The 18,308-nt window shown below is 44.0% G+C and overlaps 1 protein-coding gene across 3 annotated transcripts in view; it reads left to right on the plus strand.

Moving 5' to 3' along the window:
* Positions 1–18,308, plus strand: part of WDR59 (WD repeat domain 59) — a 117,155-nt gene that overhangs the window by 4,648 nt on the left and 94,199 nt on the right. For all 3 annotated transcript variants that reach the window (XM_079907189.1, XM_079907190.1, XM_079907188.1), the window contains exons 2-5: positions 8,238–8,287; positions 12,653–12,788; positions 16,860–16,945; positions 18,048–18,128. In XM_079907189.1, coding sequence (XP_079763315.1) covers positions 8,238–8,287; positions 12,653–12,788; positions 16,860–16,945; positions 18,048–18,128 — 353 coding nt within the window. The remainder of the gene's footprint in view (positions 1–8,237; positions 8,288–12,652; positions 12,789–16,859; positions 16,946–18,047; positions 18,129–18,308) is intronic.

Below are 18,308 nucleotides of genomic sequence, written 5' to 3' on the forward strand. Positions count from 1 at the left end.
TCAGCGGCCATGGCTCACGGGCCCAGCCACTTCGCGGCATGTGGGATCTTCCTGGATTGGGGCACAAACTCGTGTCCCCTGCATCAGCAGGTGGACTCCCAGCCACTGCGCCACCAGGGAAGCCCTGATTCAGTCTTTTTAATAGTAATCAGTCTGTTCAGATTTTCTGTTTCATCATGATTCAATCTTAGTAGATTGTAAGTTTCTAGGAATTTACCCATTGCTTTTAGGTTGTCCAGTTTGTTGGTATATAATTGTTCATAGTAGTCTCTTATGATGCTTTGTATTTCTGTGGTATCAGTTGTAATATGTCCTCTTTCATTGCTGATTTTATTTCAGCCCTCTCCCGATTTTTCTTGGTGAGGCTAGCCATAAGCTTGTCAATTTTGTTTATCTTTTCAAGGAACCAGCTCTTAGTTTCATTGATCTTCTCTATTGTCTTTTTTTTTTTTTTTTTGGCTGCTCCATGTGGCATGCGGAACTTGCCCGACCAGAGATCAAACCCATGCCCCCTGCATTGAGAGTGTGGAGTCCCCACTGGACCGCCAGGGAAGTCCCTGTTATTTTCTTTCATTCTACTAACTTTGGGCTTCTTTTGTTCTTTTTCTAGTTCCTTGAGGTGTAAAGTTAGGTTGTTTATTTGAGACTTTTCTTGTTTTTTGAGATAGACATTTATTGCTATGAACTTCCCTCTTAGAACTGCTTTTGCTGCATCCCACAATTTTTTGTATATTTCCATTTTTCTTTGTCTCAAGGTATTTTTAAAATTTCTTTTTATTTCTTCTTTGACCCATTTGTTGTTCAGTAGCATGTTGTTTAATTTCTACATATTTGTGAATTTTCTGCCAGTTTTGTTTGAGTAATTAATTTCTCATTTTATACCTTTGTGGTTAGAATAGATGCTTGATATGATTTCAGTCCTCTTAAATTTATTAAGACTTGTTTTGTGGCCTAACATATGATCTATCCTGGAAAATTTTTCATGCACACTTCAGAAGAATGTGTATTCTGTTGCTTTTTTTTTTTTTTAATTTTATGTTTGGCTGTGTCTGGTCTTAGGTGTGGCATGCAGGATCTTTTGTTGTGGTGCACAGTCTTCTTCTCTAATTGCAGCACATGGGCTTCTCTCTAGTTGTGGTGCACAGGCTTAGTTGCCCTGTGGCCTGTGGGATCTTAGTTCCCTGACTAGGGATCAAACCTGCGTCTCCTGCATTGGAAGGTGGATTCTTAACCACTGGACCACCAGGGAAGTCCCTGTTCTGTTGCTTTTGGATGGAATATTTTAGATATAACTGTTATGTCTATCTGACCAAATGTGTTGTTTAAGGCTGATGTTTCCTTATTGACCTTCTATCTGGATGATCCATCCATTGAGGCAAGTTGGGCATTAAAATTCTCTAATATTATTATATTGTTGTCTGTTTCTTCCCTTAGGCCTGCTAATATGTGCTTTATATATTTAGGGGCTCCTATATTTAGTGCATAAATGTTTATAAATATTATATCCTCTTGTTGGATTAACCCCTTTATCATTATGTAACACCTATCTTTTTTTGGTATTTATTTATTTATTTATTTTAACATCTTTATTGGAGTATAATTGCTTTACAGTGTTGTGTTAGTTTCTGCTATATAACCAAGTGAATCAGCTATATGTATACATATATCCCCATATCCCCTCCCTCTTGCATCTTCCTCCCACCCTCCCTAACCCACCCCTCTAGGTGGTCACAAAGCCCCGAGCTGATCTCCCTGTGCCATGCAGTTGCTTCCCACTAGCCATCTATTTTACATTTGGTAGTGTAACACCTATCTTTGTCTCTGCTAACAGTCTTTGTTTTAATGTCTATTCTGTCTGATAGAAGTATAGCTACTCCAGCTTTCTTCTGGTTTCCATTTGCATAGAATATCTTTTTCCATTCCTTCACTTTCAGTCTGTATGTCCTTCCATCTAGAGCGAGTATCCTATAGGCAGCATATAGATGGGTCCTGCTTTTTTTATCCATTCAGTCACTCTTTGTCTTTTGATTGGAGAATTTAGTCCTTTTACATTTGAAGTAATTATTGATAGGTTTCCCCTGTTAATAACATTTTACACTAGTATGGTACATTTTCCACAGTTAATGAATCAATATTGATATATTAACCAAAATGCATATTTAACTCAGATTTCCTTACTTTTTACCTAATGTCTTTTTTCTGTTCTGGGATTCCATCCAGGATACCACATTATATTTAGTTGTCACGTCTCCTCAGACAGATGTCTCCTCTGCCCCTTGCATTGAGAGCATGGAGTCTAACCACTGGACCACCACGAAGTCCCAGTTTTTTTTATTTTTTGTGATATGCGGGCCTCTCACTGCTGTGGCCTCTCCCGTTGCGGAGCACAGGCTCCGGACGCGCAGGCTCAGCTGCCATGGCTCACGGGCCTAGCCGCTCCGCGGCATGTGGGATCCTCCCAGACCGGGGCACGAACCCGTGTCCCCTGCATCGGCAGGCGGACTCTCAACCACTGTGCCACCAGGGAAGCCCTTTTTTTTTTTTTTTAAACCACTACACTTTCCTTCTTTTAAAAAAAAAAAATTTGTTTATTTATTTTTGGCTGCGTTGGGTCTTCATTGCTGCACACAGGCTTTCTCTAGTTGTGGCGAATGGGGGCTACTCTTCATTGCAGTGCGCGGGCTTCTCATTTTTGTGGCTTCTCTTGTTGCGGAGCACGGGCTCTAGGTGTGCGGGTTTCAGTAGTTGTGGCACGTGGGCTTAGTAGTTGTGGCTTGTGGGCTCTAGAGCTCAGGCTCAGTAGTTGTGGTGCACAGGCTTAATTGCTCTGCGGCATGTGGGATCTTCTTGGATGAGGGCTCAAACCCGTGTCCCCTACACTGGCAGGCAGATTCTTAACCACTGCGCCACCAAGGAAGCCCAGGAAGAGAGGTCTGAAGTGATCTTTAATGTCATGCTCAGGCTGTGGGGAACCACTAAGGGAGTGTGAGCAAGCAAGCAGCATAGCCAGAGGTAGGTCCTGCAACAGTCCTGAGGGTGGAGGGAGCAAGGCTGGTGACAGGCGGGTGTCCCTGTCCAGGGGAGGACCGACAAAGGCCTGAGCTGAGGCAGAGACAGGAAGAAATGGATGAATTAGGAACAGACTTTCCTAGCTGTTTCTTCAAGTGTCCAAAGCTAGGAAGAGTCCAGGAGGCAGTCATGTCACGAAGCCAGTGGTTTTAAGGAGGGAGTGATCATGAGTTCTGATGCTGCCACATGATCAAGTAAAACAGCCAGTAAACAGCCAACAGTGCAGGAGGCCAGTGACAACCTGTGCTGGACCATTTTTTATTGTTGTCCACTGGAGAGGTGGTAGAAGAGGCTTCTGAATCCAGTCTGACATAAAGCCCATGCACATCCTTTCTGCTGCACCAGATGAACTGTGTTTTATGTCTGCAGAAATGCCATGTAGAAACTTTCTTCCTTTTGATGCAACGCAGTCAATTTCTTTGGATTGGTGAGACCAAATGCTTAAGAACACAGCAGCCTTCATGAAAAAATGATTTTTTTGAACAAGGGCAGCAGCAATTTGTGTACAGAGGCTCACAGAGTCTTATGAAATGGTATCTTTTATCAGCCATCAGTTAGCTTTTCTTTTCCACATTATGAATTACATTTTCTCTAGGCCAGTAAGAATCAACCGTCACTGTCAGTACTATGGCAGTCTTATTTTGTCGAGGTCATATGACTCCTAAAGTGCTGCAAAGGCCACCATCCTGCAGAAAGGACAGGGCTGTAAAGAACTTTATTCTCTTTTGTCTAAAGATGTCACCTTGACAGGGAGCATTTCTGAACATAAGTTTGTTTCCTGCAGGTGGGAGAGGAATTTTCAATTTCTAAAAACAAAGGTTCAGAAAAGGTATGGTTGGAATTTTACATCATAAAATGTGGGGATAAGGTACACAAACTTTGCTCGTCAGTTCTCTCTATTCCAGTAGAAGGTTTCCCACAGCAGGCAATGAACTATCAAAGTTCATTATCCTAGGAGGTATTAAAAAAGTGAGGGAACTGGAGAAGTATAGATAAATTCACGGGTGATAAATTAGCAAGGGAAACTACTGAAAAACTTTGAGATGTCTGCACATTCCGAGCTGGGAGGACCCTGATTTTCACCTGGTTCTGACCCATCTTCAAAACTATCAGATGTGTGCAGAGTGACTGCATTCACAAAGCACCTCATTGGGAGCTCTGGGAGAAATGAAATAGGCCCTCACCTGCCGGGGCTCACAGCTCGTGGGAGAGGATCACTGTGCACAGCAGTAACTACAGTAAGTCCCCTACAAACGAACCTTCAAGTTGCGAACTTTCAAAGATGTGAACGTGCGTTCCATCTACATCAGGCGTGAGTGAAACTGCAGCTTGCCCTCCGTCTCCTATTGCTGGCGATCCTTCAGCTCTACCATCTCCCACCTCCTCTCCCTCCTGCAGTCAGTAACTCTTCTTGCCTGTTCCCTCGATGCCAGCCCCTGTATGCCAGCTGTTGTGCTGTACTACTGTACTTTTCAAGGGACTGTACTGTAAGATTAAAAATGTTGTCTCTATTTTTTTTGTTTGTTTTTTATGTATTATTTGTGTGAAAAGTATTATAAACCTTTTACAGTACAGTACTATATAGCTGATTGTGTTAGTTGGGTACCTAGGCTAACTTGGTTGGACTTGTGAACAGATTGGACTTACATACTTGCTCTCAGAATGGAACTCATTCATGTGTAGGGGACTCACTGTACCACAAAGCAAGTTAAGGCAAGTCCTGTGATGGAGGGGCAGGGAAGGTACTTTAGGAGAAGGTGGAGTCCCCTTGGTGGACGCTGGGTGGGCTTCTTAGAGGAGGTATGTCTTGAGCCTTAAAAGTTGAGTAGAATTTCAACAGCAGAGTAGGAGAGAAGGACTTTCTAGGCGGAAGGAAGAGCTTAACCATCTCTTCAGAATTGGGAGAGTTGCAGAATCGGGTGAGTGCTGTGAATGGGTGTGGCTTGAGCAGGTAGAGAGTGGGTCAGCCTGAGAAATTCTGTAAGTGTCTGATTTGGAAGGACCTGAAGGCTGAGGAGTCTATGCTTGATTTTATTCAGAGTGAGAAAAACCAACAAAGGTTTGAGAGCAGTGGATTGATGTAATTAGAACTGTGTCTTCAGAGGTTCAGTGTTAGGTTGAATGGAGACGGGAGAGGGGAAGGTAGACTGTTGGGAGGGTGTTGCTGTAGACCAAGTCTCAGGCCTAGATGAGAGGAATGGAAAGAGAAGAGAGTTGGAAGGAGCCTCGGAAAGAAAGTGCTTTTTATTATAAAATAATGCAAATATAGAAATAATACATAAATGTAGACTCATTGAGAGGAATAAAATTAAAATCCCATAGGAACAACTACCATCTAAACATTTTGGGATACTTTTTTCAGGCTTAGTAGCTGATTTAAATTTTAGTTCATAGTAAGGAATGAAATACCACTTTCCTGTACTCCTCTAAGTTGTCTTTAATCTGCAGCAGGGCTCTGCCTGCAGGCTGGTGGGAGGTTCTCTCTCAGTCACTATGGGGCTCCCTTCCTCTCTTTACAGTGGGATCATACAAGAACCCTATGGTTCTTCACCCCTGATGCCCAGACTTAGCATCTCTCAGCCATTCCCCATCGGGTGCACTGAGGGTGCTGAGGCCTTTCCAGGGGGATTCTTGTCCCTGACAAAGCACCACCTTTTACTCTGGTCAGTTTATTTTTAGGTTCTTTGCTTAAAGCACTTCCCTCTCTCCATTTCCCCCTTTGGGACAGCCTAGCAAACCCTCCTTCATGTGCTCCTGCAAGCATAACGTTGGCCTCTTTCTTTCTGGGATAGGAGTAGGGAAATATCAGTTAGGTGTGGGTTTTTTTGTTTTACTTCTTAAAAAATAACTTGCTCTGATAAGGTGATATGGTGAGTTATGATACTCTCATTGCAGGCTCCTGCATTTTTCTATGTCATTCTTTAATGCTTCTAGAACATTTCATTGTCTAGAGATCTATAATTTACTTATAGATAACATGAATTCAACAACTCTGTGTATGAAAGTTTTGGCTGTATTTTGGATAGATTCTGGAGGTGGAATTACTGAGTCAAAGGACATGACTTTAGGGGAGTTCCTAGTGGTCCAGTGGTTGGAACACCACGCTTCCACTGCAGGGGACATGGGTCTGATCCCTGGTCAGGAAACTAAGATCCTGCATGCTGTGCAGCGTGGCCAAAAAAAAAAAAAAAAAAAAAAAAAGACTCGTTAGCTCACGGTACTGTAGGTCAGAGATCCAGGCTCTGCCTGACTGCTTTCTCTCTTCAGTCTCATAGGCTGAAACCCAGGCATCCGTTGGCTGTGTTCTCGTCAGGAGGCTCAGCTGACTAGGGAAGAATCTGCTAACAAACTCATTCAGGTTGTTGGAAGAATTCGGTTCCTGAGGGTTATAGGACAGAGGTCCCTGGTTTTTTGCTGATTGTTATTTGGAGGTCACTCTCAGCTTCTGCCATGTGGTCTGTCCATCTTCACAGCCGGCAGCAAAGAGTCTTCTCCATGTTAAATCAATCCCTCACCCTTCAAATCTCTGACTTCCTCTGTCTCTGACCTCTAGACTTAGCTTTAAAGAGTTGATGTGATTAGGTCTCTCTATCTCCCCCTCCTCCCTCCCCCAAGAAATTTTTCGTCATCTCAAACGGAAACTCCGTACTCATTAAACAATAACACCCCACACCCCCAGCCCCTGGCAACCTCTACTGTACTTGCTGTTTCTATGAATTTACCTAGTCTAGACACCTCATATAAGTGGAATCATGCAGTATTTATCCTTTTTTGTCTGACATTTCACTTAGCATAATGTTTTCAAGGTTCATTCATGCTGTAGCATGTATGCCATTGTGTGTATATGCCACGTTTTGTTTGTTCATTCATCAGCTGATGGGCGTTTGGGTTGTTTCAGGTCTCTCTTTCTTAGGGTTAACTGATTTGGGACTTTAATTACATCTCAAAATCCGTTTGTAGCAGTACCTAGATTAGTGTTTGAATAATGGGGAGAATGTGTATGTACACCAAGGACCCAGAATCTTGGGGCCACCTTAGGATTCTTGCTACCACACACACTCTAGAAAGATGGTACCGTCCCTGGTTGGAGGTACCATCTTGCCCTCTTTCATACCCTTAATGTATACATTGCACAGAAGAGTCCTGGAAATGGCATCTAATTTCACTGCCTGCTTTTCCAGCTGGGCTATTCTCTGCTCATGACTCTAGTGGAATGAAGGAGGCATAATAATCCCTTTTCAGCCTCCAGTGAAAGCACTCTGGCTTCTTGTCCCTAATGTTACCTGTGACGTGTTTCTTGAGGGTGTACAAGTGAGAAACCCATTAATAAGACCAGCGAGAGTGAGGAAGAGAATTTCTGTTTACCATTTGTGATGTGTGAGTGTAGCAGAATGTACAAAATGCATTCTCTCTTGATAGACTCTTGGAAAGAACTTAGAGCGTTTAATAAACAACGGCACAAACTGTTTCAGATAATGCCCTGAGAATACAGCAGGACTTGAACTTGTCCAAATAAGAGAATTTAGGGCTATAACTCCCGTGATTAAAATTAGCCTCACGCTCCAGCCTGAATGTAGATTTGTTTGGTTCGGTGTGGTCTTTGGGAAATTGGACATCAGATCCTGAAAAGATGGTGATCCCTAGGAACTGGGAGACCTGGGAAATGGAAGGCAGTAAAAGGTGCTGGAAATCTCAGATTAAATGGGAACTGGGCATCTCAATGACAAGAATGTGACCATGGATTCAGCAGAGGTGGTGTTTGAATATTACCAATTGCCATTCGGCTTGGAGGAGGAGTCCATGCCCTTTGGGAAGGCATGGATGGTGTGTGTATGTGTGTATATGTGTGTGTGTGTGTGTGTGTGTGTGTGTGTGTGTGAAAGAGAGAGAGAGAGAGAGAGAGAGAGAGAGAGAGAGAAAGATGTCCCAGGTTAGATTGTGTGTAGCCCTGGTCTCAGGGAGAACAGACAACTGCTGCCCTATTGTGGAAGGTGAATGTGAGATTTGAATGAGAATTAGAAGGGGGTTAAGGTATCCACTGTAGAGAACTGCCAGCCGGGGACTGCCTGGGCCATGGGAAGAGGAAGACCCACAGGTGTCTACCTGCCTGTCTTCTCTAACCTGAGCTGGCTTTGCTGGCAGAACTGAATCTGTGTTCTCTCTCACAGGCAACTGCAATGTCTGTGGACTGTCTGGGGCAGCATGCAGTGCTTTCCGGGTAAGTGAGCTTACAGCGTTCGTCTGCCACGATTTCTGGGAACAAATTGCAAATCAAGAGGTTTCTGGGAAATTGGAAAATACTTTCTTATTTAAGGATTACAGTCATAGGGTTTTTAGTTCTGCTGTCCTAGTGACCTCAGTGGTAGTTGTGGGGATTATTTGCAGTTTATTTTTTTCTCTGCCCTAACAGGTGAGCAATAAAATTCCTTTGAAATGTTAGTGACTGGTAGCTTGGTCTTGAAATTGCCATTTTCTGTTTAGTGCATGGACTCTTCAGAAGGATGCTGTGTGGCATGGTCTAACAGGTAGCTAGTTCCTAGGATTGAGAGGATCTGGGTTACAGTTTGGCCATTGATTATGAGCCCTTGGACATTTATTCAGTTGGCCTCCCTGGACTTCGGTTTTCTCATGAAGCAATTCGATTTTATCATGAAGAAGTTGAACTACATAATTTCTGTAGTGTCTTCTGGTTCAAAATTAAGATTCTGGCAATTAAGGTCCCTGCATTTGCTAATCATCCTAACATTGTACCAGTATGATAACATTTAATGGTCAGAGTCCCTTTCCTTTCATGTTGCTCTAGATTACTACCTCTCAGATTTAGCTCTATGTTCGTTAACTTAGTTGTTTATGAACCCATTTATAAAATGAAGTGTTTTCTATTCATTATTTTATTTTGAAATCATGTTTTAAATTACTTTTAAATAAAACCATAGCAAACATTAATTCAGAAGGATATACCATGGAAAGTAAGTTTCCGTCCTACCTCTGACTCCACTCCCCAGAGACAGTTATTGATACCATTTTCTTGTGTCACCCTGAATGCATAGATAGGAAAAATTGGTATGTCTCTTTTCTGCCCCAGCCAAACTCACTTTTTTAAAAAATAGCTTTATCGAGATATAATTCACATACCATGCAATTCACCCTTTTAAAAAAATTATTTATTTTATTTATTTTTGGCTGCATTGGGTCTTCGTTGCTGTGCGTGGGCTTTCCCTAGTTGAGGCAAGCAGGGGCTACTCTTCCTTGGGGTGCGCAGGCTTCTCACTGTCATGGCTTCACTTGTTGCACAGCATGGGTTCCAGAGCACAGGCTCAGTAGTTGTGGCGCACGGGCTTAGTTGCTTCACAGCATGTGGGTCTTAACGGGCCAGCGATCAAACCCGTGTCCCCTGCATTGGCAGGTGGATTCTTAACCACTGCACCACCAGGGAAGCCCCCCACCTCACCTTTTTCCCCACCCTGATCTCACTCACCAGAGGCAACCAGTTAAGACTCTTTAGCTGTTTATTTTGGGTTGCTTCTATTTTTCCAAGTGGTATACTACATACACTGCTGTATCTTGATTTATCCATCACAGATATTCAAATTGACTTCTTACAGTAGATGATGAATATTTAGCACTTCTACTTCAGTTGTGAGTCCCTTATGTATATATACCTGGCCTTCCCCCTCCTTCCAATGTAGTCATGTAACAATTGTTGGGTTAAATCAGTATGTGGAGTTCTTTTTTCTCAGAGTTATTGTCAAGAGATCCTATGCCATTCTGATTCTGGACTCTGTGTGTGACCTATTTTTTCTCTTTGGAGAAATCCTATCTTTATCCCTAGTGTTATCTTTACCTCTCGTGTGTGTGAAATTTTCACTGTGACCGCTTTGGTATGTGTCTTTTTTCATTCATTGTGCTGGGCACTTAGAGGGACCCTCCTCCCGTTTTTGACATTATTACCTGTTTTATCTAAACAAATAGAAAAATAACATATACTTGGCATTATGTAGCCATATTAACAACCCATAAAATACTTGCAGGTGCCCTGGAAGAACTGTATCTCAGACGTTAGATTTCTCAGTATTGACTGATGTGGATATTGTCATTTGTAGCATTCTAGGAGAGAACGGGATTATATAACTGGAAATCATGCGAGTGTTCTTATTCTGATGTGTTCTTAGACATGCATACGTCCATGTTATTTTTCAACATGATCTTGAAGTTCACCATTTCATTTTCTTATATTGAACTTTAAAATATGTGTAGTAAAGTGTATGCTTAAGTGAACAGCTCAAATAAATTTACATATATATACACCCATATGGTCACCATTCAGATTAAAATAACAAATAATTTTAGCACCTGGGACGGCCCTTTCAGTCTGGAAATCTGTGTCTTTTAGTTTGGAGAAATTTTCCAGCATTATGTCTTTGATAATTTTCCTCATTCTTTGTGGAGCTTCTCTTAGTGCATGTTGGATATCCTGTATGGATTCTCTTCTGAACTTTCGGTCTTTTTATCTTTCTGTTTTGCATTCCGGGAGTTTTCTTCAACTTTAACTTCCAACCCTTCTGTCAGGTTTTAAAATTTCAACTATAACTTTAGTTTCCAAGAGCTCTTGTTCTCTGTTCTTTAAATTGTCTTCTTTCATGTCTCTGAGAATATTAATTCTAGGTTTTCTTCTTTCCTCTGTGCCGCCCATTTCCTTCTTTTCCTTTTGGCTGTGTTGGTCTCTGTCTTTCAAGTTTCCTGCTGTGACTGATGCTCATGGGCTCTCTGTTAATATTAAAGAGTGAGTGGAATCTCTGTTTACGTGTGCAATGGTGGGATCCACTGTAGGGAGATCAGGTGGGAACTAGGCCCTTTTGTTGGAGGGTGCCCAGAGGCCATCATCTCCAGGGCTTTATTGTTGTTGTTGTTTTGTTCCCTTTCGTTCTTTCTTGGGCTGCACACTTCCTCCTGAGAAGAATCCGCTTGTCATTAGTCACCATCTGAAGACTAAAAGCCATGTGTTGTGAGTTCTGAGCAGGGAAAGAGGCCTGAGCGTCTCACCCTCCACTTCCTGCCCTGTTTTGAGCACAGCAGCTCTCACTCACCCCCTGCCGTGCCTCTTGTCCCAGGCCCAGGGCTCCTCTGAGGTAGTTTCTCTTCCTCTCCAGCTCCTGCGGGCCTGGATTCCACAGTGTGAACCAGCTCGCTCTGCAGGCCCTTGGGTGCTGGTTGTTTTTCCCCTGGATCACTTAACCATTTTTCTGTCGGCTTTCCGTTTCCTCCCTCATTTTCTTTGTGGGTTTCCGTCTTTTATGGTTTCACTCTTATTCTAGTGGGTCTTCAGTGGGGGATGAAGACAAACATGTTATGTCCAATCAGGCATGTTTATCCTGAAGTGCCCACCTTCTGCTGTTCTGCATTTGCCCTGTACTGTCTCTGATTTCCCCTGCTGAAAAACATGCCATATATATAGTGCTTGGCCTTTGCCCTGTTTCATTCTAATGGGAAATGCCTGCCTGCCTGCCATGGGATCAGATGATTCCTTAGGAAGAGGTCAGAGTTTCTAGGTCTTTGTACTATATCAACTTTCTCAGAAGCCCCAGAAATTCTCTTAGTTTGTGTCTTACCTGTGCTTCCTTTCTCTCTTAATCCATCCCTCCTCGGGTTTCTGCTAGAGTTCTACATGCCATTTTAACTTTCTACTTCCTGTCTGTTCTGAGCGGGGACGGTTAATCTTTTTCTTCATTATCGAGCCCACCTGTCCTCGCCGACTCCCGGGGGCTTGGAGCGCTCCCCAACAAAGAACCGCTGATGGCTGCTGAAGAGGTTGATACACACACCAAGGATTTTTTTCTTAAAACAGAAGGAAAATAGGTGAACAAAGGACATCACCGTTTTCAGATCCTTTATATTGATTGGCACCTTGAACATTATTGGCACTTATTATTATTTTCATTATGATTATTTTTTGGTTATTGTTTCCCCTTCTGATAGTGTTAATTTAGTTCCCATCACCAAGTAGTCAACTTGCACGGGAATTTGAGATCTTCTCAAATTATTTAGCTAAGTGATAAGCGAGGTGTTTAATTTTACACACGTTTATTGCATGCAAAGCACTGTGCCTAGTGAGGAGGGACATATAGAGATATTCAAGACATGCTCCATACCCCAAACACTCAGTTGGTTTGGGACAGGAACATTTACGTTAGCAGTTCTGCTACAGAGATAAGTGCTGTGCTGTAGTCCAAATGCAGACTGTGTCATGGGAGTCGTGTGGAAGCAGCTATGATCCTAACTGGGGGATTGGAAAAGCCTGGGAGAGGGCTGGGCTGGAGCTGAATCTGGTGGAGGAGGTCAGACTTCCATGGATATGGGAGGGAGGACCATCTCTAGAGACAGATCTCACAGGGAGTATGGCTCCCACTTGCCCAGCAGCCACGAGTTACTCTTGTCACTTGTATGCCTTTCGGAGTCGATAAACGTCATGTACATCTGGGGATTTTTTGAGCACTGCTTGCGAACCGTATGTCATTCCAAATGTACTTTTCTATCTTAGTGCTAATGCTGTTCTGTTTTCATAATGTTGATGTTGTTTTCCTAGCCGCCGATTCCTATACATCGTCAGTCTAGATGCCCCCTTCGAAGGTCACAGAAAGATCTCACGCCAGAGCAAGTGGGACATTGGAGCCGTGCAGTGGAATCCTCATGACAGCTTCGCGCACTATTTTGCAGCCTCGGTGAGCTCATTCAAGGAATACAGGAAAAGGCTTTTATTTTTTTATTTTTATAAATTTATTTATTTATTTATGGCTGTGTTGGGTCTTCATTGCTGCACGCGGGCTTTCTCTAGTTGTGGCGAGTGGGAGCCACTCTTTGTTGCGGTGCGCGGGCTTCTCATTGTGGTAACTTCTCTTGTTGTGGAGCATGGGCTTTAGGTGCACGGGCTTCAGTAGTTGTGGCGCATGGGCTCAGCAGTTGTGGCTTACAAGCTCTAGAGTGCAGACTCAGTAGTTGTGGTGCACGGGCTTAGTTGCTCCGCGGCATATGGGATCTTGCTGGACCAGGGCTCGAACCCATGTCCCCTGCATTGGCAGGCGGATTCTTAACCACTGCGCCACCAGGGAAGCCCGGAAAAATCTTTTAAATGTGAGATCTAGGCTGGTAGGTCTGTGTTCTACGTAGAGAAGAGGACATAATCGTCATTTCTCAGGCGGCAAAGAGGGGTTACATGGTTCTAAAAGGAAGATGGAGGCAATTACAGATTTAAATGTATATGAAAAGAATTGGGGGTACCATCGGTAATTCTAAGAATTGAATCCAGATTTGGAAAGGGAAACAGGTAGATACCTCTATGTCTGTGTGTGATAAGAATCCATTTTCTGCATGAATGTAACTAGCCAGTGACTGAAAGACGTTCTAAGGAAGGACCTGGTGAGCTGGTCTGGGGGCAACTGTCATTGCTTTCAGAGGGATCAGAAGATTCCATACACCCTTCCACTCAAAGGAAGGGATTCTTTTTTGATTGAATCCTGTTCATATGTGAATTCTTCCAGGGAAAAGATGCATATGTTTCATTAGGTTTTCCAAGGGGTTCACAACGGAAAAAATATCTGGGCTTAGATCATCTCTGGTATCCCTTGCCTGATTCTTTATCAGTGTTCTGTTCTCCTAGGACAATTAGAGACCTAAACCTCTGGCTCCTTTTGCACTGGGCCGGGAGGGCAGTATTTGAAGGAGCCCTTCTCATCCTCCAGGGAATATGACCATTCGCAGTGCTGTCTGGGTCTGTTCTTGTCGGGAATGACAGTCTGTGAGAGGAAAGCGTCTCACAAAAGAAAGAAGAGCAATGCTGTCAGCTTTAGAAGGAACAAAAAGCTGCCGTTCCCCGTCATTTCCAAAATAGAATCTGACTGTCTGCCTTGAACCAGGGACAACGACTAAAGTGGACCTGATCCCTGGGACTGTTGACAGGTCAGGCCAGATCATTCTTCGTGGTGGGGGCTGTCCTGTGCTTTGTAGGAAATTGGCAGCATCCCTGGCCCCTCGCCCACTAGATGCCAGTAGCATCCTCCCCCACCCCCATCGTGACAGCCAAAAATGTCTCTAGGCATTGTCAGGTGTCCCCTGGGAAGCAAAATCTCCCCTGATTGGGAAGCACAGATTTAGGCTGACCCTTCAGTACTAGGCCCAAGTGGATTAATACTGCATGTGTTTGGGAGTGGCAAGAAAGAGCCTTATTTATTTATTTTTTTTCAGACAATCATTTAAAGTGAACAATTCAGTATCATTTACTACATTCACAGTGTTATGTAACTGCCACCTTTATCTAGTTCCCAAACATTTCCATCACTCCAAAGGAAACCCCCTTACCATTAAGCAGTAATTCCCCCACCCGCAGCCCCTGGCCACCTCCAGTCTGTGTTCCATCTCTGGATTTAGCCATTCTGGATATTTCATATAAATGGGGTCATACCATACATGACCTTTGGTGTCTGGCTTCTTTATCCACGTCAGAGCATGTATCAGTACTTTACTCCTTTTTATGGCTGAATAATATTCCATCATAGGGATACACCACATTTTGTCTGTTCATCCACTGATGGACATTTGGGCTGGCTGTTATAAATAGTGCCGATAAGAACATGTACGTGCATGTACTTTTTTTAAAAAAAATATATTTATTTATTTTGGCTGCGTTGGGTCTTCGTTGCTGCGCGCGGGCTTTCTCTAGTTGCAGCGAGCGGGGGCTACTCTTTGTTGCAGTGTGCGGGCTTCTCATTGCAGTGACTTCTCTCGTTGCGGAGCACCGGCTCTAGGTGCGCAGGCTTCAGTAGTTGTGGCTCGTGAGCTCTAGAGCACAGGCTCAGTAGTTGTGGCGCATGGGCTTAGTTGCTCCGCGGCATGTGGGATCTTCCCGGGCCAGGGCTCGCACCTGTGTCGCCTGAATTGGCAGGCGAATTCTTAACCACTGCGCCACCAGGGAAGCCCTGTACATGTACTTTTTTGGGTACTCATTTTCACTTCTTTTGGGTATATATTCCTAGGAGTGATTGAAAGGCCATGTGAAGCCTGTGTTTTACTTTTTGAGGAACCATCAAACTGTTTTCTACAATGCACAAGACTGTTTTGCAGTCCCATCAGCAGTGCATCAGCATTGCATAGCAATGCACAATCCAGCCTCACCAAAATTTATTTCCTGTTTTTGTTTTTGTAATTTAAAAATTCTAGCCATCTTAGTGGGTATAAAGTGGTATCTCACTGTGGTTTTGATTTGCATTTCCCTAGTGACTAATGATGTTGAACATCCCTTCACGTGCCGGCTGGCCATTTGTATATCATTTTTTGGAGATATGTTTATTCAAGTCCTTTGCGGATTTTTGAATTGGGTTGTTTGTCTTTTTGCTGTTGAGTTATAAGAGTTCTTTATGTATTCCTGATACTAGACTCTTATCAGGGACATGATTTGCAAATATTTTCTCCAATTCTGTAGATTGTCTTTTTACTTTCTTGATAACGTCTTTTGATACATAAAAGTTTTAATTTTGATGAAGTTCAATTTACTGATTTTTTTTTCCCTTCATTGCTCTTGGTTGGAAGGCAAGCATTTTCAGGAGAAAGAGCTTTGGAGTTAGGCAAATCTGAGGTCAAGTCCCAGTTTCAGCACTCACTGTTTTATCTTGAGCGCCCATCCAACTTTTGGAGCCTCAGTTGCCTCACCTGTGATGTGGGTGATGACACCCAGTGTGCAGTGTGATGGGAAAGAGCAGAGGGCAGGTTTCTTAAGGTTCCTAGTGCATAAACTGGCACTAGCAGACCCTGGAAATGGCTAGGAATGTTATTATAAGATGGGGGGGGGCTTCCCTGGTGGCACAGTGGTTGAGAGTCCGCCTGCCGATGCAGGGGACACGGGTTCGTGCCCTGGTCCGGGAAGATCCCACATGCCACGGAGCGGCTAGGCCCGTGAGCCATGGCCGCTGAGCCTGCGCGTCCGGAGCCTGTGCTCCGCAACGGGAGAGGCCACAACAGTGAGAGGCCCGTGTACCGCAAAAAAATAAATAAATAAAAAAGATGAGGGGGTGCTTTTCTTTACACTCCTATTCCCATTGGAAGCTATTTTGAATCCTTACCTTTTGACAGGAACCTTACCTATTTAGAATTGGAAACTGGCATTTCTGGATAAAAATCTCAGAGCTGTATACAACTATCTGTCTCTGAGCTAAAATGAAAATCCATCATATACATATATATATATATATATATCAGTTCAGAAATTATTAAATAGCCTACTAATAGTATTTAGTCTATTAGTAATCTTTATCCATTTTCAGTGTGTTTCGTGAACTCATGATATTTAGGGAGCATTTGCTGGCTTGTTTCTTTAAGAGAAATGTAGTTTGATTGAAGCTTTGTTTTTCTTCCTTCTCCTTATTGTAATTGTGGTTTCTTCTGGCCCATTTTCCCTGTGTCTTTCTGCTTAACCCTTAAAGAAGTTCACATTTCAAGGAATCTTCTATAATTTTGCCTTCTAGGACACCCTTTTAGTGGTGATTCTGTTTTCTTTCTCATGCATGTGTTTTTTCAAAGTGTGGTAGGTGGACTCCGGGCATTTGATGGTGGGAAGGGTGAACTGAGAACATGGAGTGTGACAGCAGCTGGGGAGATGGGTGTGTGACCGTTAGGGCAGGGAGGATTTTCCTCTGATGGTTGGGGGCGGCTCCATAACCCATAGCTCACGTGCTCACGAGTGTCTCTGTAGCCTTAGTTCAGCCATAACTGTTCAAGATGGGTTTCCCCTTGTCTCTTTTCAGAGCAACCAACGTGTCGACCTTTATAAGTGGAAAGACGGCAGTGGGGAAGTCAGCACGACCTTACAAGGCCACACTCGTGTCATCAGGTAGGCACAGCCCTCCACTGCTCCCTGGCCTGTCTCACTTTGTCGCAGTGTCTCGGGAAGTGAAACAAAGACACCGTCCCCCTCCAGGCTGGACCCTCTGTGTTGCATTGGCTCCAGGTGGCTGCTGTGTCCTTAGCAGTCCTGAAGTGATGGTCTTTGCAGCGAGGAACAGCCAGTGTTCAGGAGCCAGCATCCCTGTAGCTGTTAACCCCGATCCCAGGAGACACTTAGGTACAGCCTGGTCCAGAATAAAGGGTTAGAGCTGTTTGCTGTAGGAGGGAGATGAACTTACGCCCGCAGAATCCCCCAGCTCATGGTCGGCGGTGCCCTGGAGCACAGAGACCTTGGGGGCCAGCCCTTTGCTCTCTGTCCAGCCACAGTGGGGCACCACGTGGAGCTCCTGCATCATAGTCCGTTACCCAGATGCCCAGTTGCTTCCCACTCGTGGCTTTCCAGCTGGCTTCTGGAATGTTCCTGGATCCATCCTTTTCTGGGTGGGGAAAACTTCTTGTGAGAAGTAGCAGCAGGAAGTGTGGGAGTGGTGAAGCTGACGTGGGAGGTGATGGGAAAGGCCAGAACCCCCGGCCTGTGTTAACTGTTTGTGTAGCAAGTGCCTTTCAAGGAGTGAGGACGTGGGTGGGGAGGACCAGGGCCCTGCTTGCCCTCCTTGAAAACTGTGAGGCAACACGGCAGTTTGCCAGTGCTTTAAAGATGTTGGGTTTACTCAAGGTACCTGTGGTTGAGTCTGACTTAAAAAACGATGTCAACAATTACGTGGGGTTTTTTTCTTTGTTTTGTCTTAGTTTGCGCACATGCACGTATGTGCGCTTTTGTGTGTGTATGTGTTTTAAGTTGAAATGCTCTGTTTCTTTTGGTTTGGGGGAGCAGGTGGTAACCAGGGAAGGACCTGAAAGTTTCCTTCAGAGCTTGGTTAAGTCTTCTTTCCCAAAGAACTTTGGAGATTCCCAGCCTAAACCATGTTCAGGGGCCCATTAACAGTGACTTTCTGAAGCCACTAGAAATGAAATCTGCGAATGCTTTGGAAATGGACTCTGAATTTTTTTCTCTTCGTTGTTGTCCTGTTTATTCCTTGTGTTTCCAGTGACTTGGACTGGGCAGTGTTTGAGCCAGATCTCCTGGTCACCAGCTCTGTGGACACCTACATCTACATTTGGGATATCAAGTAAGAACCGTTAAGAGGCATAACCACTTGGCTGTGGAATGATCTGGGACCTTTGTTTTAGAGATAGGGTATCTTAATTTGGTTTTCCCTAGATGCAGACCCTGAGATGAGGAGACACTGCAGATACGTTGTTTAGGAGGGGACGGAACTGCTATTGGGGGTGGGAAGAGAGACAGGATC

Source organism: Stenella coeruleoalba (assembly GCF_951394435.1).
Source record: "Stenella coeruleoalba genome assembly, chromosome: 20".
NCBI classification, from domain to species: Eukaryota; Metazoa; Chordata; class Mammalia; order Artiodactyla; family Delphinidae; genus Stenella; species Stenella coeruleoalba.